The sequence below is a fragment of the Simochromis diagramma genome, unplaced genomic scaffold, assembly GCF_900408965.1.
Source record: "Simochromis diagramma unplaced genomic scaffold, fSimDia1.1 OVJJ01000421.1, whole genome shotgun sequence".
Lineage (NCBI taxonomy): Eukaryota > Metazoa > Chordata > Actinopteri > Cichliformes > Cichlidae > Simochromis > Simochromis diagramma.
The window spans coordinates 4,356,603-4,379,750 of NW_024387250.1; the positions used below are offsets into that span (position 1 = coordinate 4,356,603).

The 23,148-nt window shown below is 43.2% G+C and overlaps 1 protein-coding gene across 4 annotated transcripts in view; it reads left to right on the forward strand.

The window, feature by feature from the left end:
- LOC120715044 (slit homolog 1 protein-like) overlaps positions 1–23,148 on the forward strand; it is an 82,331-nt gene that overhangs the window by 13,978 nt on the left and 45,205 nt on the right. For all 4 annotated transcript variants that reach the window (XM_040001781.1, XM_040001783.1, XM_040001782.1 and 1 more), the window contains exon 4: positions 1,408–1,479. In XM_040001781.1, coding sequence (XP_039857715.1) covers positions 1,408–1,479 — 72 coding nt within the window. The remainder of the gene's footprint in view (positions 1–1,407; positions 1,480–23,148) is intronic.

The following is a 23,148-nucleotide window of genomic DNA, read 5'->3' on the forward strand; positions in this document are numbered from 1 at the left end:
GTTTTCACTCTCTGTATTTGTTGGGGGTAATGAGACTAACAGGAATGATACATAAAATCTTGCAAAATCAAGTGTGTGGCACTATCTTGGCCTTTCATTGTGGTTGGATGGTGCTAAGAGGGTACGGTGTGGGCTGCGAGTATTTTTATTAGCTCTGCCTGACAGGAATGCCCTCAGTGGGATATGTGGGCTTAAAAGGCCTCCCCCACCGCAGACCCTGGCTCATCTGGACAGCACCAGGACTCCTTGACAGCTTGTAAACTCGCCGGGAAAACACACAGACAAACGCAATCAACCACTCCTTAACCCGCTCATTAGTAAATCAATAGTGCTAGCCACATGGAAACCTGCACAGCAGATGACTTTATGGACCACGCCGTAATGCAGACATAGTGGTTAACTTATAAAAGACTTTCCCCTGATCTGAAACCCACATTAACAGTCTGTGTTACCAAACTTGAGACCACGCACAGCTTGCCTTTCCTCCTCCTCCTCCATATTCAACAGATCCCAAACATTGGGTAGACATTTCCATGTGCCAGACCAATGTGGAAATTGAGTGGCTCGTTTCTTTAATGTTTAAAAGCCACTAACCCACCAGCAGGTACAGTTCAGTGTGAACGAAGCAGCAGCAGACCATTAATGTCCATTATGCACTAAATCTCCCTCTCAGCTGGCCGAACACTCTTCTCAGTGTATACAGCGTGTGGCACAAGTCCTAACATCTGTCTGAATTTGTCTGAAGGCATGGCAGTGGCCTCACATTTGCAGCGTCTCTGTGCCACAGTCCTCGCATTTGCTCCCATGGGCCTCAAATGGGCCATTCAAAAAGGAGAGAGTTGTGGTTTTCAACAGATTAGCAACAGTCTGTTCTCCATTGACTTAATTGTTGTATTTGCATAAAGCCTGCCAGTCTTAGATGTTAGCTGTTTGACGTGAAGTCTCTTGCCAACCACCACTCCTCTCAGTGTGTCCTTGGGCTTGAATAAGCTCATCCATTCCTCTTAATTTTATTTAGAAACATCTTTTTTCAATAGATCGTCCTGAATAAAATGTTTTAGTGTTCCTATAACTGAATGGATATGATTCACTTCAAAAAAAAATTGAAATGTTGCTATTTTGTTGTTCTGGGAAAGTCAACAGAATGCTATTTTGCAAGGCAAAACAAAGTAATTTAACTGTGTAGCGATAATTTACGGCACTGTCTCTGACCAGCAGTTTTAATTCCCCTGAACTTTCAGTTGGATATTTATGTGACATGCAGAGCACACTGAAACACAATAGCCTGTGGCTAAGCCGATTCTACGGCAGCTAGAAGAAATTATTCACAGCCTACACATTCAAGGACACACATGCATAGACACACACGCACAATCACTGGTTGATCATACGTTTTCCTTGCTGCAGGCGGCTGAACCGTAATCAACTGCAGCAGCTTCCTGAGTTGCTGTTTCAGAAGAACCCTGGCCTGTCTCGACTGTAAGTACATTTGCTTTTTTATTAATTTACCGCTTCCTCTCTGTCAGCGCACACTATGCAAACCACCAAAGATGGCTCAGTTAGGCAAGTCTGGTGAATTCTGGCTTTGGTTTGATTAGGTATAAACACAATTGAAGTACAAATATATTTCAATTGCACTTGCTGAAATACACATCAGAACTCTTTCTTGTTGACCGTAAGGCAAAATGAACTGGGTGAGAAGAATGGACATCTAAACTAGTTGGCTTCATATCTACATTAATGGATTTGTAAGCAGTAATAACTTGCACATTAATTTGCAATTTGTCTGTGACGCAGTTTTGAAATTCCTAATCCGGAAGAACGGTCCTTTGTGGGTCAGCTTCTGCAGCTCACAGCACAGATCCTGCTCTTTTAAATGGCAAAGATAACTTAGCATTCCAAATTAAAGTCACTATGCCGACAATGCTTGCTGCCTCAAGTGCAACAGCTCTTTTGCACATATGGAAAAAATCGTGGTTGTACTTTGGCTCTCTCATCGTGTGGGTTTGTCTGAAAAATAACGTAAAAGTGTCTGAATGACAGAATGGCACCAGTTTAAGAGCTGGATGAAGCCAGAAATGTTACGAATCCCGTGTCTGAAAAGGGCTTCAGACTGTCTGCAAGAGGATCCAGGGGTGACAGAGATTTGATCAGACTGGAGCTAAGGGACAAATTAGACTGTGAACCTAAGTCCAGGTGAAAGGATGGCTTTGTTACTTAATGAGATTGTTTTATGTCATGCGAGTCCGCCAGCATGCTCCACCTTCATTATATGAATGGTGAAGGTGGAGCACACTTTCGTTTGCTTCTTGTTAAGACCGGTCCCATTCAGTCACACACCCACGCATCCTTCCACTCATGCACCTCATGCAGCGAGACGATCCCACAGTAATGCTTAACTTTTATTCCCATCTACAAAGAGGCTCTATGTTTCTTTTTCTTTCTTTGGTATAATCAGTGTCCCTGTTGCTAACTGATCATTGGAGCCCCTATTATTCGCGTTCAGATTACCTGGAGCATCTGGGAATAATGAAACAGTGGGACATGGAAAAGTCATTTCCCTTCCTTCTATACTCTTAGTGATACTACTAACCCATGATCCTAGCCTTAGCCCTCCATCTGTTTATCTTGCGTTTGATGTTTAACACCATCTTGAATCTATCTGTCGCTTCCTTGCAACTATTTCCCCACGTCACCTATCATTATGCCCAAACCAGCCGCTGGGATTTTAAGGCCTCCTCTTTTGGTACAAGGCTGGTTGTCTTGTTGTTTGCTCACACTGAGCAGCACTGAGTTGTGTGTCTAGTAGACTAAGAGCAGACCAAGGCCTCTCAGACCAGCGGATGGCCTTGAACCAGTGTGATTGGTCCATCTGGAGCAGCTGGCGTAGCCAGCAGCCAAATGATTGTGCTAACACATCCAGTCTAACTTCATGGTCATTATTCTAAACCTATCACTGGGTTCTCAGCCATGTTCTGGAGAGTGAGACTTTGTTTAACATTGCTTAATCGATTCGCTATGTGTCTGTGTATACACTCATTTGTTCTTTATCCTTGGTTAGACAGAAGAGAACAGTAATTGACCTTGAGGCTTTTCAGGTGTGAAAGTGCCTGGCATTTTTTAACAGTTAAAACAAATCCAAGGCCAAGGAATCAGCAATAATTCAATCTTTATGGTGCCAGTGCTTGACTGACAGATACTACTTTGTGAAAGACTTGTAGTCCTTGTTAAAAAAAATTTGGGGTAGTAGCGTGGGATCAAGAGCAGCAGTAGAAGACAAAGATATTTTTTTCCTAAGGTGTTTCTCAACTCCTGAGCAGTGTTCCCGACCACACCATGGGTTCTGGTTGCAGTCGGATGCGGTTGGGTTACAGCCTCGTCTCGCTCCCGCCAGCAGCTTTTAATGGACTTAAAAGGTCCTCATCTCCCAGAGGAAGACTTTCACTGCTATGTCATGTGTGCATTTATGTGTGTGTCTGAGGACGACAGAGAAAGAGAGGGAGAGAGCTCAATAGACAAAGAGAGTCTGTGGTTGCGTATGTATTTGTGTGCGAGTCTTTGCACTTGCTCAAAGAGCTCACTGGGGCTTGTTAGGGTCTGCCTTTATGATCCCAACAAAAGAGGTTAATGTGAAAGCCCGCTGCCCTCAGGTGTAGCACAAACCCAGATGGTTTCTCTTCTCTTGGAAGCAGGATTAATTGCTCCCCTTCTGCTTTTCTATACTTTTACGCTCTTGCTGTCTTTTTTGCTCTACTCTTTTTTTTATTATTCTCTTTGCTCATTCTAGAGTGAGGGTTTTAAGGAAAGCTTGTATAACAAAGTGGCCATTTGTCTTAGACACCCTGCTGAGAGGACAAACAGAACGAAGGGCAAAAGGGGGTAGAGGAGCGAGGGATAGCAGATGAGATTGTCGCTCTCATTAAACTTTAGAGGAAAAGCTACCGGGTTAATAAAAGGGTGTTGGTTAAATGAGCAGTGTAGTGTTGTTTTGTGGGAAGTTTTTAAACACTTGATCCCATGGAGTCATTACGTTAACGGGGTAATGAGTTTGCTCTACAAAGGGAAGATGAATTAATCCAAGTGCTCTTGCTAGAACACATTTTTAAAGAGCTCTAGTAAAGCCTACCGTAAAAGAAAGAAATATTTAGCATTTAGAAATAACTGAATTTTATCTTGTGCTTGAGCGTCAAAGCTAATAGGTTTAAGGTGTATAATGTGTGTTGGTTCATTTAAAAAACAGAAAACTGCACAGGTGGATTTTCCAGAGCTACGTACTTTCTCTTGTGAGAGCCAAACTCTTTATACAGACCCCCGCTACACTGCCTCCTATCTTTTGCCATTCCTCAGAGATCCTGGAGACACTGATGCATGGGGGAAATAGGAAAGATAATTGGAATTGATTAGAGATGATTAGGGAGAGACGGAGTTAGTTAAAGCTTCCTGTGATGGATGACCCCAACAAGAAGGCATGGGAACAGTGGCTCGGAGGTGAGAGGCGCTGCGCAGAACATCACTGAACAATAACAGTGAAAATAGAGTTGCATTCATCACTGTTAACGACCTGTTGCCCCCCTCTCACCACCCTTGACTACTCCTTATCCCACTTCCACTGCGCTTCAGATCTGTAATCTACTCATCCATGTTTGTAATTAGTGTGCTTTCGCAGTGGGAGAGCAGGAGGAAGGAAGGACCGCAGGATGGAGGGAAAAAAGTGGCATAGGTGAGTAGAGTCGGGGGCGTGTAGAGCAATTGGTCTGATAGCTGGCCCCAGGGAATAGCATCTGGTTTAGGCTGACGATGGGTGACTGGGGGAGGAGGAGACAAAAGGGTATTTTGAGGTTTTTGAGCAAGCGTATTTGCTTGGGACAGCAACACAGGTTTGTTTAGAGGGGGTGTCGCGTTCGATAATGACCAACTTTTTGTATTATGTTGTGGGTTAAGGAGATAATCAGGGAAGGTTTTCCCTTGTATAACTCCCCAGGAAAGATGAGGGAGGTGGAGGGATGTGGGAAGGGTGTGGTAGTACCTGCACTACAGGGGAGCTGAGGAAACCCTGGCAAAGGTTTGAAAAAGGGGGTGTGTCTCATCCGTCTTTAAGAAGCTTTTTTACATCCTTCAATTTAACGTTAATGCCTGGCAACGGGTACTCTAATATACACAAACACCAAACGCACACACACACACATTCACTGAGACACACAGGCAAATGTGCACACACAAGAGAAAGAAAACTGAGGGAAAATGTAAATAACACTAATTAGACACAAACACTCAGAGAATAACACTATAATTAGATCTCTGTGTGTGGATGGTATGCATACACAAGGGATTACGTCCTTTCTGTGGCTCTGACTGTAGATAAAAGAGCCGCTTCAGATATGTGTTGATGCAAAGCTGCTTCTTCTGTGTTTGTGTTGGAGAGATGCTGTGTTTTGTGTTTGTTGATTGCTTGATGCTTAGGGAACAGTAGCTCAGAGTGAAAATAAAGAATTATTTAGGGTAGGAAATCTTGAATAAAGTGCACTATCATTAAGCCTATAAATCATCTCTCTGTCACAGTTTTCCCACTTGTTTTGACTTTGTTACCATTCAGCACATATACACTATTTTCCCCTTTTCATTTGCTTCAGATTGATTGGCTTGTAAACTTGCTCCAGTGTTCCAAGACTTTTTGTGCCATAAAGCAAGCAAATTAACTCTTTTGACTTTTGACTTTTTGTGTATGACTGCGTGAAAGACTGAGTTGAATGTGTGTGGGGGGGGTTTTCTCTCCTCGTGACCGTTTGTGTTTGTATAATACTGTGCTGTGTAGGCGTCTTTGCATGCATGCATGCATGTGTGTGTGCATCTGGCAGGCTGTTAATGCTTCAAGCTGGTCTTGTTGTTTCCTTCTCTTTGTCTCTTCTGATGAATGACCTGCCTCAGTGTGCTAGGACTCTCTCTCTTCCTTAGAGGACTGTTTGGGCTCCCGCTTGGCAGCAGTCCCCATGGCAACTCATCTTCATCAGAAGGTTTCTGTGCCATCAATGGTAGACATCCTGATTTCTTGACTGTGGTTTGTCTGACACTAAGTAAATAATGACAGCACAGACTTCAGTGAAGCTAGCTTCAGACTTCACACTGTGTATCCATTTCGAAACTTCCGTCTAGTACATTGTATACACTATGAAGTTACTTGCACAGTTGTGACAGTATTGTCATTATGGTAGTACGTTTTTATTGAACACACTTAACAAAACTGATTGTAATGTTTGACTATTGTAGCTTCAGCCACACGTTTTATGTGCATCTTGGCCAGCCTCTGACTATGCATGCTATTGAGATCTTCTATGGTGAAAATGACAGTTTAATTTGGACATCCAACTTTTTTTTAAATCTGCTGCTATTGGCTGTTTTGCTAGCATTTGCATCTCTCACTCAATTGCCCAAATGGTCTTTGGGTTTTCTGACAGTGTTTCAAAGCTTTTCTTTGGACATTGGTTCCTTTTTCACTTCATTTTAAGTCCAGTACAGGATGTTATGGCTCATTCAAGCATAGAAAACTTCTATCAAGAGACAAGCCAGGGATCCACCATGCAAAACCATCTGAAAAGCATCTGATTGGCAAGGGCTTCATTTTGAAAATGAAAAAAAAATCGCACATCTCAGTATTAATGCATCAGTGTGAGAGCATCTTGACAGAGAACAGAACAAAAGGCAGCCAACCTCCAAAGAAGAGTTTTCAATGTCCTTCAAAAAGCCTGGAGAACTATTCCTGGAGAATACTTAAATAAATTAAAAGAAAGCTTGCCCAGTAGAGTTCAGGCTGTGTTGAACAACCTAGCAAATCTGATGAAGATCCTCATCACTTTCTTTAAAACTGCCAGAAAGAGCATTGACCTTGGCAAAGGAAATGCTCTCCAAGGATCCTTTGAGCACTAATAACAAAAGACACATTTTTTCATTATTCCTGGAAGAACTCACCTCCTCAACAAAAACCATCAGAGGTGTTTATCTCTATTTATTTTCCTAATTTGAGTGACGCTGGGTGAAATTTTAACTTTAGTGCACGGGTGACGTTTATTTATTTATTTTTTAAGCAGTTTGAAATACCTGACTTGGCGACCAAACTGGCCAGGCCTTAACTTTTTGCCCCCGTCCCTCTTCCTGCCCCTGTCCTTGTCAGATGGTAAAAGTGGCTTTTATGGCTTGTCACTGTTTTCTTTACGAGTCGGACCGTGTGTGAGAGAGAAATGCAGACCAAACCATGTGAGGAGAGCGGAAGCCAAAAGGGGGTAATTTAGAAACCACTCTGCCATCTGAAATATTCACAACCACAGCACAAGGGGAATGAGAAAGAATGAAAAAGAGGACAAAAAACAGACAGAAGAAAGACAAAGTTAAAGAACAGAGAGAGAGATGGTCAGAGGTGCAAAGGAGAGCAGCAAAGATGTAGCAAAAGCAGGAGAGAAACAGCGGTGTTTATATTTACTAACGATTTTGTGTCCTTCCTCATGAATAATTGAACAGATGGATTGAGGCTTGTTAAATATTCACACTCAAGCACTGGGACATCAGTGGTCTGTGTGTGTGTGTGTGTGTCCACTGTCTGGTACACGCTGTTCTACATACACACTCATACCATCTCTGATGCTCTAAATATTCATACAAGCAAACATGTGCGCACACACACACACACACACACACACACAAACACACACATGGGCAAGTTCTTCAGTGGTGACCGTCCAGTCACACACATGCACGTTCTTATGCGTTTGTGATTGCGTGTGCACGCACATCTTCACACTGGGGACTAGGCTGGTCATTATGAATTGATACGGCATGAATAAGACATCACAGTGTGGTCTAGATCCGTCATGAGTATACACACACGGGGATTTCACTCGCAGAGCTGCAGAAAGAGGCCTCCTCCTCCTCCTCTCTGTGCCGTTGCCGGCAGTTTGCCTCTGTGACGGCTGGCTTCGCCTGGTCCAGATTGGAACTGACGCACAGAGGAGAAAAGGCTACCCTCATGCACACACAAACACACATATATGCACTTACTCCCTGGAATCTTAGAGCAGGGGTTTGAGGAAGTCTGCTGTCCCGTTCCAGGAATAACAACCAATGCAGTGCTGGTTGGGTTGTCCTGCTTGCGGTCATGTTGCTTAGTAGTCATGTGTGTGCAAAATTGGCTCATACAGTCAAGCAGTATGGAGTATGAATGTATCTATCAGAATGAGAAATCCAGCTCATTCATCACAGCAGTAATAGAGTGCAATCTCCCTGCAGAGAGTGTTTCCCTCACTCAGTGCATCTGTCCACCTCGTTACGGTTCATTTCAAGATCTGGGGTTTCGATCAACACTATCAGCTCTGGATCATCATGTGGAAGTGTCGTGTGTGAAGTTCTTAGCAGGAAGACTTGAGTATTTGTGTGTAATCTCTAGTTATGAGCTGTTAGGGTCTGGATGCGAGAGTCTGGTGCTCAGTGTTGGACGTATCCCAAGCAGACCCAAACACCGCCTCTGATCCCATGGGTGGGGAGGGGTGAAGGCGTTCGAAAACCCTTCCTTACATCCTGCAAAGCAGGAAGAAGCATGGAGCTACCCACACATGTGCATGTTTAGCTTGCGCGCACACACACACTGTGGAAACCCACACGCGTACAGTAAATGATTAGTCCAGCCCCATCCTGTGGCCTCAGGCTCAGTCTCTGATTCTGTGATTTTGAAAAGCAGAAACAAACAAACTGCAGGGCAAATTATGCCTTCACACACATACACACACTCAAATAGAGACACACACAATCACACAAATGCCACTGCACACATACTTTGCCCACCTCCTGCCGATTTGCTGCTGTAGCAACCAATGCTCTGTGGGGCTTGGACTTGGGCTGTTTACCTTTTCTGAGTAAGCGGAAGACACAGAGAAAGAAAGAAGGATTTGGAAGGTGAAATAGTTCAAACAGCGCCTCATATTTTATGATCCAGTTGCTTGGAAAAAGGGTGGTATAATAGATGGAAAGAGATTTTTGGATTTTTAGTTTTGTATGCATATATAATTATAGGCTTTGGACACATCCCTTTATCCTGTGGAAGGAGAGACTTGGTTGAACTCCTTCGTATGCCCTGTGGCTATATTTCTCTTTGTTTGTGAATTGTGGGATCTGTCACTTTTCTGTCTGTGGTGAGCTGGTCCATTCTCAAGGGTTTTATACTTAGCACACACTCTTTTGTTCTTGAGATGCTACAGGCTAATGAGCTGCTGCTGTTGCTACTCCATAAAGAGTATTTCCCTGCATGAAGATGGCTATTTGTGTGCTTTAGGCTTAATGAGGCTAATATGGTGCTAATAGTGATGGATGTAAGCATGCAGCAACAGGTTTTCTGGATTGAATTTGATTAAATTCGATTGAGTCTGATTGGCAGTTGTGCACTTATAGGAAAATCAATACAACCTTCAGATTTATACAGCCTTCATGTTATTAACCAGTTACATCAGTGTTGGGGTCGTTTCTCAAGAAATGTAATGCACTGTACATTATTCATTAATAACTAAAAGCAATGGTCAAAACCAGCTTAAAGAGACTTCATGTTGCCGCTGTGATTTTAATGTGATTCTACTGTAGAAGTAGATGCAGGTATAAACAGAGGTTACAGTGCTACAAGCGTTAATGCTCGTCATTGCCTTTGTTACCTGTTGAAGAACAGGCTCTGGCTGCTGTACTGGGGTCAGCATACACTCAGCTTTAACCTAATTCTGGATTCTTTGCTAGTTTTGTCCTTTCTGTGCAGATGCTTGCAAAAAAAATCAACGTTCTGTTAGCATTGTAATACAGTTACTATCCTGGAGGCAGTCTGCATGCTCTCTATCTTATCCTCTTATCGTTTACTGCGATAAAAAAGAAGTAATGTTTATATTGCCGTCATTTTCCTCATCCCTTCACATTAACTGAAAGCAGCATTTTAAATTGCAAGTGTCCAGGAAGAAAAATACATTTTTGATACATATTTTTTTACTTTCCATCTGCCCAACATGCAGATAATTGAAGAACCTTTGGAATCCCAAGCAATGATGTAATTGTAACTGTAATGTGATTATTGAACTTTACTTTAATGAGTTACAAAGTAATCTATTATACACAACACTGATAAGCATGAACAAAAACAAAATTGACTTGTTTACTTTTGTTTATTATATTTAGAAGGACTCATCTGTTTCATAAGTAAAATCCAACCAGAGCTTTCTGTCGTGTGCCTCTGTACTTTCTCCTCAGCCATTCTGCTTTCTCACTGAACAAAAGACACTTGTCTGCTTAGGTACACAGACTGCCTACATTCCATTAAAAAGACATATTGAGCAGTGCAGAGCTGGTGAGCATTGCAAGCAGGAAAATATGAATTCCAGTACAAATGCATATCTGTTTCCAATAGTGGCTCCCTCTCACAGTTCTCTCCTGTTGGTATCGCAGCATGAAGCCGTGATCTCATTAGCCTTGCAGTGCATATGTATGCCTATTGTGGATGTATAAATATGTATATATTTGTGAGAAACAGTATGATATTTTGTGCAGTGGGTGTCTTTCCGTCTTACCTTTCTCTAGTTTAACAAGAAATCGTTGGGGGATGGAATTGATTCCCCTTCCCTGCTGTTTCAGCCAGGAAAATACATGCACATGCACAAACCTGCCCCGCCCAATCAAAGCTTCCAGAAGTGAGTGTTATATCTGAGATGCAGACAGACCTGCGTGTGTTTATTTGTTGTGTAGCCACACCAATTTTACACCTAAGAGGGTGGAGGGAGGAGAAATGCACTGAGTATTGATTGAAGGGGAAGGAGTCACACAGAGATGGAAGTCCCATTTGAAAAGCAGGGAGGATGAAAGAAAGAAGAACAGTGAAGGAGAAAGCACTGTATATATATGCGTTTATATTTTCTTATATTTGATTCATTATTTCTGGAACTCGGAAAGTTGATTATATTCCAGAGAGAACTTTAAATTGTTTTGTTTTTTTTGCGGTAGTTTAAAATCCCTTACTCTCAGATCAAGTCCGGTGCAGCAATTCAATCAAGCATAAAGATGGAGAATGCGGTGAGTTGAAAGGGGGTAAAATGAGTTAGAGGGCAATACAAGGACCTGAAAGTGACGGACAGTGCCTGGGAAGCAATAAATAGTGTGGGGATAGAGTAAGTGGGGTTGGCAGATAATGTGAGAGAAAGAAAAAAAGGCACAGAGAAGAAAGATTGGCCTCATCTGTAGACTTTGAAAGGATTCTCATCTTTTCTCATCTATATGGCTGTGCTGGGAGACAGAGAGCGAGAGGGAACTAAGGGCACCTGCAGTCGAGCATTAGCCAAAAGCCCCATTATCACTTCAAAGCTGGACTTTGCTGAAGGAGGCCTGAGTGACACCGGGGCCCTACAGAGGATGAAACTGCACAGAGATAGGAGCAGAAGGCCGCCTTCTCTGTCAGCTTTTTCTTCAATCATCTCCCTGCCCCTTTTGCTGTATCTAACTTCCTCTCTGTCATCTACCATGTCCTACCTTCCTTATCGCTTTCCTTTCCTCTTCCCCTTATTTCCTCCCCCCTGTTATTTCTTCCCACAGTCTTATCTGTATCTTTAACACCTGGCTGCTTGGATGGCAAGCCCTATAAGAGATCTCTTTCTCTCTTCCATTTCCCCTCCTGGCTGCATTTCTCCATCTTCTCTGGCTTATACAAGGCCCCGGGAATGGGAGCCCTGATGAGCCCCAGGTTGTGGTAATGAGCTTGCAGCTTTCATGTAGGGATCAAGCTGATGACTGGAGGGGGTGTTGTTGGTACTGGTGTTAGTGAAGTGGATATTACCTCCACGGGATTGTGGCTTGTAGGGTAAAAGAGTAGTGAATCAACTCCAGCCAAGTGTAGACCTGGAGATTCAAACAGTTCCCACGGAGTCAAGACTGTCCAAAGCCAGGCACAGATATAAACACACCACTGTCAAAGAAGGCAGCAAGCCAGGAAAGGCTGTGTAAGTTACAACATTCCAGTATTCCAGTAGTCCAATACATTATTCGAGAGACCTTTACTGATATTTACAGGCCAGAGATGTTCAGATACCTCATGCAGGACAAAGGCTTAGGCCTGACAGTGGCAAACACACAAATCCTGGAACATTTTCTATTACTGCTCCTTGCTTGATTTCTGAGTGTGTCAACATTTCAAGTCTAGAGAAACAAAATTGTGACAAAAGGATAAGTCTGAAGTCTGAAGTCCTTTGATTTGACTTTGCCCAGAAGCAACATCAAAATTCCTTAAATCCTTAATGTGCAGCCCTTTAAACCCTTTCAAAATCAATTGTGTGTATGTCTGTGTGTGTGTCAGAGAGAGAGAAAGAGACTGAGCAGTTATGTTTCTATTAATCCGTAATGCCTAGCCACAGGCCATTACCACTCTTTCCCTGTGACACCTTCATTAGGCCCATAGGATGGCCTTACTTCTCTTTTGTAGATTAAGCCTATTTCCTGTCTTCAGCTAGTCATAGTTGCTCTGTATTAAAGTTGCAATTGATAATTGTTTTTATTATTTCTTTATTTAGTATGTAGCATGTTGTTCTGTCCTTCAAGAAACAGTAAAGTGTTTCCAGGTCCAATATCCAATTTATAATGGTTTAAAAACTGAGAAAGGAAGCATTTTTTTAGTTAGTATGAATCAAACATTGTTACTGTGAGAGAGCAGAGGAGCTGTGCCCTGGTTCCACTTCATAAAGATGTTGTAAAAGAGAGAGGATCATTGAAGGTTAACAAAGAGCTTTCACATAAACAAGCTAACAAACTGGCAGCCAAAACTCCTCTGCACATCCTAAACACTCATTTTACTCCATTTGTTTCCCGTCTGTCATTGCTGGCGTGGCTCACTTAAGACTTTTTTAACCATTCATCCAGTAAATTGAAATATCTTTCATTGAAAATGTGTTTCTTTTGGGTTTGTTGATTGATTAAACTGGAATATCAATCCGATGACTGAAAGAGACCTCTTTCAGGAGAAATCTTACTTCCTGAAACTTTGGCTGGAGGTAACGGCAGAAACCCAGTCAAGCACTGATATACGATAAATTACACAGTGAAATCATTACAGCTTTGCGGCCTGCTTTCTGAATTGGTTTAAATCTTTCTCATTCCTTTGGCTTTTTATAGTATAGCTCTAAATAGTTTCTATGGAGACTGGATAGGCAGAGCGTTCCTGTGCTGCAATTTGCCCCCTCGGCAGTCTCACCTTTATTCACCTTCACCTATGTTTCTGAATATAGAAAGCTGGAAAACAGCAGCACATCTGTGCTAGCACCCTCGCTGCTCAAAGGGCTGAAAAACACAGAGAACTGATAAAAAGGTTTACATGAGTAAAGTTAGAATTTTGGAATGTCAGTCAGTTAAATGACTCTGAGATTTATTATTAGAGTCTAACTGTTATCAGTCCTTCAAAAACACTGTACATATAAAATGGACTTAACGGCAATGGTGTCATCCACTGTGGTTTCTTCCGTTCTGTTTAGTCTTTTGGAAACACTCTCAAGTGCAGTCTCACTTTTGGTTTTAATTTTTAGCCTCAGAGGATGTTGCTGGTCCTAAGTTACCACGTGTAAAATAACAAAAATGTTCTTAATGTTTGAAATCAACGCAAGAGTCAGTGATGCACCGTTTCATTTTTTTAGCTTTAGGCCCAGTGTCTCCTCATACTGTGGGTGAATATTGAGCAAAGGTTTGCGTACCAACAAAAGTAAGAGATAGTTGTGAGAGTGAGTTGAGCAGAGTTGAAGGAAGATGTCCAGTGGGGTTAGAGAAGCACTGCCTTGTTTCCCAGGCAGGCACCCTCTTTGTGACATGGTTAAAGATGTGTCCTAACACCATTCCCATCACCCCTAGTCGCCTCCTCTCCCCACCTTGGCTCCCATCCCTCCATCCCACCCTCAGCCCCCGGAGAATAGCTTGCCCTTTGCTCACGCCATTCCGTCTCCTTGGTGCTCATTGTTCCCTGGTTGCTAGGCAATAGCTGGGGCCTCATTTTGTCACCTTGGATACAGGGGGGAGCCTGGGTATTCGTTATAGGGTCAGGGCTGACAGAGGTGACGTGAAGGTGTGTGCGTCTGTGCGCGACTACGTATGCACACGTTGTTGGCCATCAAAGTTTGTGTGTGGGTTCATGTGTGTTTGTGTGTGTGGGTGTGTTTGGTTAAGGGTCAGGCGTGACAGCGCAGATACAATAGGGTGGGGTGTGACCAATCCCTCCTTCACTATTTATTAGCCTATTCAATCACCCACTCCCCTGCTCAGAGCCAGGCTGGGCCAGGAGGCAACCAAGCTGTCCGTCAACAGCAAGGGGGAGGGGCAGCAAGTGGATCCCAGAAAACATAATTAATGTGTAAAACAAGAGCTGCTGCATTGCTCTAAAAGGGAAATTAAGGAAACAAGCAGCCACGGCGACTGCAATTAGGTAGCGCTGAATAGGCCGCTGTCTTTGAGTTGTCAGTACTGCTTCAGGCACTCAAACCTGCTCTCTCTTTCATCTCTCACCCTCTTCCACTCTCTTTCCCCCTCTCTCAGTCTTCCCTCTCTTCTAAACAATGTATTTCTCCCATTCTGTAAAACACAAGGAGTGGGAGAGCCTTTTTGTCGGTCGGCCTCCTGAGTGTCGATCCTCAATCGTTGAGCTAGCCGTGGCTGGCTGTCCTTGGAGAGCCCTGGAGTGGCTTTCACGAAGGTCCACTAAACACACACACATGCAAACCTATATCATTGTTGCCGGAGCTTTAGGACTCATCACGAGAGCACGAGTGGTGAAATGAGCAAATCAGGGAGGTGCTTTTTTTTTTAAATGAACCCTTATTCAAATTATTCAGCTTTCTACATTTTTATCTTTATAGCGTGTATGACCTCGGAACTAATGGCAAACCTGTTCTTGAATTCATTAGAAAATATCATTAGAAAATCCTAAGCATTTAGATCATCAATCAACAAGTGTTTGGCTCTCAAATTTAGCTTCATTGTGGATGACTCACTCTCCATGTTCCACGTCTGTGAGTCATCTGTGTTTTATTTAACTTTTAGCACTTGCTACAGGCAAGCATTTCCTTTTTTTGTTCGTCTTTTGCATTCCCTTTATCTTTTGCTTTTGCATGAAATTGGATCAGAGCTGTCTGTTGGCAAGAATGCGAGTAGTGACAAACTAGCACCCAGAATGGATTTTGCAATGCACTGCAGAAAAGGTCTGTGGTTGCTGTGCAGAAAAAAAGTATTCCCTCTGGAATCTGTTTTTCTCCTGCTGCGTCTGCATGTGTGTGTTCCAAAACCAACCATGAAGCTAAAATCGTTGCAAATTACTAGCTAAATCGCTGCATTGTGTTCTCGACACTCATAATGAGTCAGAAGGAATGCAATGTCTTCACCTGAGCTGTAACTGATAGCAGGTATAAAGAGGATCTCACATGTCCATGCAGAAAAAATCGAAAGAAAAAAGCCTGGCAGTGGAGAGGGCATACCTGCACTGCCAGGCAGGGTGTGTCTGGTCTCTCAGGGTTCACCGCTCCGACTAAACCACAGTGGTAATGCAGCGGAAAATGACTCCAGAACCTGGCATATAAACTTAGGATCACTGTGATATTGAGAGAGTCGCTCGTGCTTTTTCCAAGCCTCGTACAGTTTCCGGAAGACTCATTAAGGAATCATTAAGTGAGGGAGCTGAAAGGTTCATATTCATGAAATTCATCAAAACAAGTTAGTGAAAGCAGCCAATGCATTTATTTAGTCGGCCAGCTGAATTCATCCAATGGGCTGCATTGATGTAGTGTTGACCCCGAACCACAGCGTGCACTGTTGTCAGTATGGCTTTGTTGGTAGTGCGGTAACCTTTCTTTGTGCCCGTGTTTGGGCCAGTAACCTTGCTTTGTGTTGCTGTGTGTATCAGGGTGTAGTGTGACTCCCCTTATCCATAAATCACTGTCAGATTCCAATGGTACGAAGCAAAGCCTTCATCTGAAGCTTGGATAATAGGGTTGTTGTGTGTCTGTGTGTGTGAGTGAGTGTGTGTGTGTTTGCGTACCCAGACATTCATGTGTGTGAAGCCTGTTGCCCTTCATTTACCAATCAATGCCATGCAGGGTTTATGAAAATTCAGTGAGTGTGAGATGAGCTTTTTTCTTCAGATGAATATTGCACGAAACGCAGCACTGGGTGACAAAACACTCCATCGATTTTAAAGAAGGAAGGAGGCAGTGATTGAGGGAGGGGGGGTGGAGAGACAAGGGTGAGGGAATGAGGTTGATCGCTGGTGCGTGATGGAATAAACTGCAGATTTTCTGTCGCCTCGTGTGCATGTGTGACTGTGTGTGTACGTCCCACACAGGGGTCTAATAAATAAATTATGTCTGAAATCAGAGCAGCTCTCCCTAGACCATCTCCACTTCGTGAGAAGTGCTTGTTTACAACTCCACACAGACACAAATACACAATCTCATGCTACATACTGCTCGGCTACTGGAAGGGACCAATATACTGTTGATCTCTCCAGGAACACGTCTGTCCTGTGAGCCTCTAAGTGTGTGTTCCCGCTCTCAGGCCTTCATCGCATTACTTTCTGAATTCCTTCCATGTTGAGGGTGAAGGGATGGGAAGCATTACTGGGCAGGCCAAAGCAAACACACACACACACACATATGCATATAAACACCTACCTTATGAGAGGGACTGGAGAGCATTAGTGAGCTCAACAAAGCAAACACGGTGATAAAAGAAGGATTTGGGCAAATTCTGATGAGAGGAAGCGGTGGGGCAGGGAGAGGATTTACCCCCAGTATTCTGCAGGCCGGGGCACGACAGAAGCCCTGAGTTTTGTAACCAAACAGTGTGTGGCACTGACTCATAGTTCCTGTGTTTGCTCTGCGGGATGTCCTAACATATCATTACTTCTCTTAGGAAAAGCAACCTTCTCAAGAGAGACGGCTGCCTACCTTCCAGACAAAACCTGACCTTTAACTTTCTCCCAGCAGTAAATGAACCGATGCTTTTCTAGATGAACTGCGAGTGTAAACGGGAGATGGTGTTGGAGTGCTCGTGGGTGTGAAGGAGAGGGCAGTCGATGCACAGATGATTCCCACGGTTTTATTGTTTTTGGGAGATTTTCATACATTCCCATTTCTAAGCAACTGAAGCAAAGGTCAAAATGGAGGAAGGAAGACGAGAACAACAGACTAGAATGAGATGGAGGGAGAGAGATGTGTTGATGGTAGGGGATACAGCTCTGGAATGCTGCAGTGGTTTTAATTACAGACAAAGGAATGGGCTTTTTAAATATTTAGAGTACAGATGATCTCTCTGGCTGCATATGTTTGTGTGTTTGAGGCTGTGTGTGTGTTTGTGCGCTTGTTTATTCGGATATGTGTGTGTGTGAGGCATTACATGTGTGGCGCATGTAAAGATTTTTACACTGGATACCTTACTGACTCCCAGTCCCAAACCCAAACTAGGAGTAGATTAGCTTGTAAACTTCTGAGGATGGGTTTGCGTCTTCTCCCAGTTTTATACCAGCAATAAAGCACACCTAACAGTCTTTAAATGAACAAGCAGGTAGAGAAACATATGCTTTAGCATATAGTGACTAGCCTACCTAGCATGGGCTTGTAAGTTCTGAAATTTTCCAGTCATAGGAAGTGAGACTGATGCAAATCTCTGTGTCTATGTTACAGCTCTTTATTTTGGCTCGACACAACCAGAAGGAAATAGGCACCACATTGTGGTGCTATTTAAAAGTTTCGCTGTACAACTATTGAGTCAAACTGTCCTGGCAGCAGCCGACTAAGTACGATGCCCCGCTGATCACCCGAAACCCCCCCAAAACAACCCCTGATAAAATCATCAGTTAAAAAAGAGAGAGAGAGAGAGATATCATTCATACCTCAAAAAGTTTAACTACCTCAGCTTTTATATACCACTTAAACTAGCAGGCCATAAAAAAGTCCCCCAAAACACTAAAAATAAGCTCAGTGAAAGATAAAACTAAACACACAAGAGAGAGGTGATACCAAAGAAGTGGTTTCAAAGTGCTAAATCTTGACAGTGTGGGTCGTGCTGTTATAGACGAGCCTGAACTGCTCTCACGGATCTAGCTCTCTGGTCGGCTGCATTTGTCTGACTGACATTAGAGTGCTAAAACATACAAGAGCAGTAATCTCCTCATCATTAATTAGAGACCTGCAGGATGTAAAGACATGTAACTGCAGTCTGTGAGCACTAAACCCCATAGGAAGTCGGGACGCCGGAGTTAAATGGAGCTATATCCTTGCTGCTCTTGTTAAATGAGCGCTATCACGAGAGAGCCTTCTCTCCTTTCGTTGGTGTATTATGTGTTTATTCAGAGCGATGCCAAGGCCAGTCTAGACTCCGAATGGTAAATAGGCTGTAATTTTGAGGCAGCGCAGCGTACTGCAGCTTCACATTGATCTGTCATTGACGAAGTTAATAAGCGTGGACATGAGGCACGAAGCCTCATACAAAGACATCAAAGTGTCGGTGCAGTGACTGGCCCGCTGTGAGAATGGCCTTCAGGCAGACACCCGGGGAGCCTCAAGCCCCTGGCTTCCCAGGAGGGGAGAAGAGTGGAGGGAGGGCAAGGAGGTGGTGAGGATCTTGGCACTATGTGTAAAAAGTGTCTATCTCTCTATCTTTTTTTTTTCTCCTGTCTTCCCTCACACATAAGCACATGTTTTTTGGTACGTGTATGCCATGTGTTTGTGCTTCCATATGAGAGTACAGCAACCTTTGAGCAGCAGACAAGATTCTTTAACTCAGTTCTTTCTGCCTCTGCTCACCACCTGCTGCTTGGGAACCTGCTGGCTACTCACACATATGTATACACACACACATGCAAGAGCAAAAGTCTCGCTACTTGGTAACCTCCTGGCTATCTGCCTTTTCATTCCTTTCTGTCAACAGCAAGTAAGAGAAGGGGAAAAGGCAAAATCCAAGAACAAATATTAGCCCGTGCAGACAAAGGCATTCCAGACAGGGTTTTCACCCTCATTTGCTCATCCTTAAAGTCCCATCGTCCTTCTTCCCTCCATCTCTCCAGCTCCCTCCCCCCAGCACCTCCCCTAACGCTGCTCTGTCCTCCTAAGGTCTCTCATTTCAGGTTAGAGTGGGGCATCTTTGCTGTTATTATCAATTTCGCAGAAGTTTAGCAAAGCACAATTGCAAATATAGTGAAAAATAGTGAAATGTGCATGTTTTTCAAAATTGCTCATTGCTTACAATAACACAAATATCCAAAAATTCAACATAAGAATATAGTAGAGTTGTCATTTAGAATTGGTTGTGGGTATCAAACTTAACCTTCAAGTAAACTTCTCTGCACTAATAACCAAGACAGAACTAAAAGTGTTGTTTTTCATGATGAAATTGTCTCCATTCTTTTTGTCTTTTTTTCTGTGTTTCACTCAAACATGCTTATATGCTTTCCCAGGCACTTTGTTCTGTAAATACAATCACTGAAAGCTGATACAGCCAGCTTAGAAATAGTTAATCCCTTAAAACAAGTCAGACAAAGACTTTGAGTGAGTGATTCATCGACTGCTCAGATTTTGGGGACATCTTCCCCTCACAGGCTATTATTTCCCAGCTTTTTAGTATTCCTCCTTCTCCTGTCCGTCATCTTTTTCCCCTCCCCTGCCTCTACGGGTTCAAGATGTCATCCTCATCCTTGTCAGAGAAGTCTAATGGATTGGTCACGCTCAGGGCCCTCCCAGCCTGACTCATAGAGCTGGGCTAAAAGGTCATTGCTAGGGTGAGATAGGAGCTGCGGGATAACGACATCCGCTTGGATGTTCCCAACTTTTTGTGTGTGTGATTTCAACAGTTTTATGTGTGCAACATATTATTTTTTCAGTAATCACCTCTGTACCTTTGTGCTGGGTAGCTGGCAGGACAGTTTGCAATGAAAGCAGTCAAACAAACCAAAGAAAATAAAAAGCAAAAGTCAGGGCAAGCATACAAATATGTTCTTACAGACACTTATGCACACATTCCCTGTGTCTGGCATATTCATCACAGCCTCTCTGGGCCTCTAGTTCTTTTTAGAGGTCAGAGGTGAAAATGGCATGGGCGCCTACATAGAAGCAGAGTATACATGTGTGTGATGATCTATTGCCATCTCAAGAAACACAAACCAAATGTATGTCTGGCAGAAATAAAGGTAAGTGAACACGTGATGATATGTGGTTTTCAAGTTCTAAAGGGTCAGTGTCAATTTTCCTCCAAACAGTTTGTGGTCTTTCTTGTGGTTTTTCCATAGTTGCGTGATTTTCTTTCAGTCACATCATTATTTTTTCCTGTGTCACATATATTGCATCGAAGGATTGCAGCAGACCTCATTAATGCAGAGCACATTTCCACTCTGCTGTTGCAAATTTCTTTTGTTCCCTCTTTGACCTGGGCGATATTATATTGCCAGCCTATTGTCTCCTGGCCTGCATCTTAATTATCCTTTGTTTGTCCTCCGCCACCTACTCCTCCTCCTCATCCTCGACTTCCTCCCTCTGATTTTTTTCCTCCCTCTTTCTTTCCTGGGTGGTGAGTTTTAATTTCATGCCCCCTGCTCTGGCAGTTGGTCCTTTAGTGAGTGCCAGGCTGGCTTTGTAACACACAGCGTCCTCGGGGGCTAACAGTCTCTTTAACACACACACACACACACAAACACACAGCCACAAGTATTCATGCTCTCAGCCCCGGGCTATGTATCGGCATCCATGCAGAACTTATGGCAATAAAATGATCCCGAAGTTGCTTTCAAGAACACACGAAAACACATGCTGCCAAAGACATGATTACACAAGCAAGCACAGTGGCATGTTAGTTCAGCTAGAGCAAATGGACTTGATTCAGTACTCACACATATGGAACAAAAAGCCACTGTATTCCCACTTATCCATCATCACTGTCATTGTTTCAGTAATTTATCTGAAGGTATTGGCCTCATCTGGCTAGTGACAGCTTGCTAACTGTACTGGCATGCCTTCATTACTTCAGCAGATGACTCTCAGCCCTGGGGAGTAATCAGTCTTTATGCTAATGTTTGGGGATGATGACGGATGTGCTTTAGCCTCCATTGTGTTTGACACTGTAAGAAAAAGGAAAAATTATTGTGGGGTTTTTTGTTTGTTTTTTGGGGGTTTGTTTTTTTCATTTTGGAGATATATTTTGTGAGCATGTCTGCGTGCTGGAGTGCGCGTTTGGCCCCTGTGGTAATAGCCCGTGCCTACAGCTGCACCTCTGCAAAGGTTCATTAATCCTGAAAGCAGAGTCTGGCCTCATCTTTATCTCCTGAGCATTGCAGATCACATCTGCAGCTCCAGGCCGGTCACTCATTAATGAACACACCTCAAGGCCATATGCGATGGTTCGAAAATATTTTAAGAAATCCAAGCAGGGAATATCACATACCAAATGAATAAAAGAGGCAGGTAGGCTGTCAGACAGCAAGAGCGATGTGTTTTTCAGTTACGGTGGTGCTCTGGTCAATCTAAAAACCTCACTTGGAATAACTTTAGATCCACCGAAACGATTCACATTAACATGTGCCATAATTCTTTTGAAAACATGTCGAACAATTCATAGTAAATGATCCTATTCACAAGCTCGAATTGTTGTCTTTGTCTGTCACTGTCTGGTTGCAAAGTTTGCTTCACTCACTCACTCAGTTGTCTACGCTGTATGTGGGCTGTCAGTGTGGGAGGATGAGGGTATTCTGAAGGAGTGTGGAAGACAGGGTAAACATCCAGAGGAGTCTGTGATGTCCATTGTTTAGCTCTTTCTCTCAGGACGACTCCCACCCACTGCAGCACAGCTGGGACCATTTCCATTGTCCGCCCCTTCCACTGCCATCCCCAGCCATGCTCTTACAAGCAGAACACACACACACACACACACACACACACACACACACACACACACACACACACACACACACACACACACACACACACACACACACACACACTACTCTCAAGGCTTAGTCACAATTCCAGCTGGGTACCTTTTTGTCTCCTAGCAACCAGCACCTCTGCGGTTTCTGGCCTCGCACCTTTAGTTTGGACTGCGAACCCATCCCAACACAAGGATTACAAACACACTCACCAGATGTGGGTTTTGAGTTGCTGCCTGAGCAAAATTGAATCTGCAAAGTATTGGGCCGTTAGCTCTTGTGGAATGACTTTCTTTATGCGGTGAAGTTAATGAAGAACACTGATAGAAATGAAAATGAAAGCCCAGAGGCTTTGAGGCACTCTGACTGCAGTTTTAATCCCAGCTTTCCAAAGGGTGTTTGCAAAACCCCTTATGAGCCCAAGAAAAAAAAGGTTAGCATGAATTCAAACGGACATCAAAACAAACTTTTAATTGAACAAAATCACCTCAAGGATCAGTATAATTCAAAACACACAGAAGAAGCTGTGAAGTTGAAAGCTGAATCAAAAGAGAAAGAAAAAACAACATCACATTTTGATGTATATTTTACATTTAGTTTGATAGACTTTGTGCATCTCTGTGTGTGCATTGCTGATTTGTGACTACAACCATTTGGGGTCCTGACTGCCTCATGTTATATTCATGAAAGATTTCCATAGTCTCAGAGAACCTGCAGTTATTTATTCATACCTCTATGAATACCTCTGCTGACCCCTGACACACACACACACACGTGTCATAGAATGGAAATATCACCTCCTCAGATATCTTCATACACACACACACACACACACACAGAAACAGTGGTAGCTGACCAGTGGTTAACCTTTAGCTTTTTACTTATGTAATAAGATGTCTGGGACAGGCAGTGCAGTCTGAGCAGAAGGAGATGGAAAGTCCCTGAGTAGCTCTGACCTGAAACTCACCCAGGTGTTATTGTGTTATATGTATCCAGTGTACTTACTCTGGGCATCTGTGCTGTATTACTTCATCGTTAGGGTAAATTAGGAGCATAAGTGTATGCTTTTGCCTCTAGATGTTTGAAAAGTTTTGTTTCGGGGTTTTTTCTAGTCAGAAAAGCAAACAGAAACGATGTCTACACACAGAGTGGGCCTATAGATTGTCTTGAGTAGGCCTTGCCATACCCATTTTACTCCTCAGATATGTAACAAA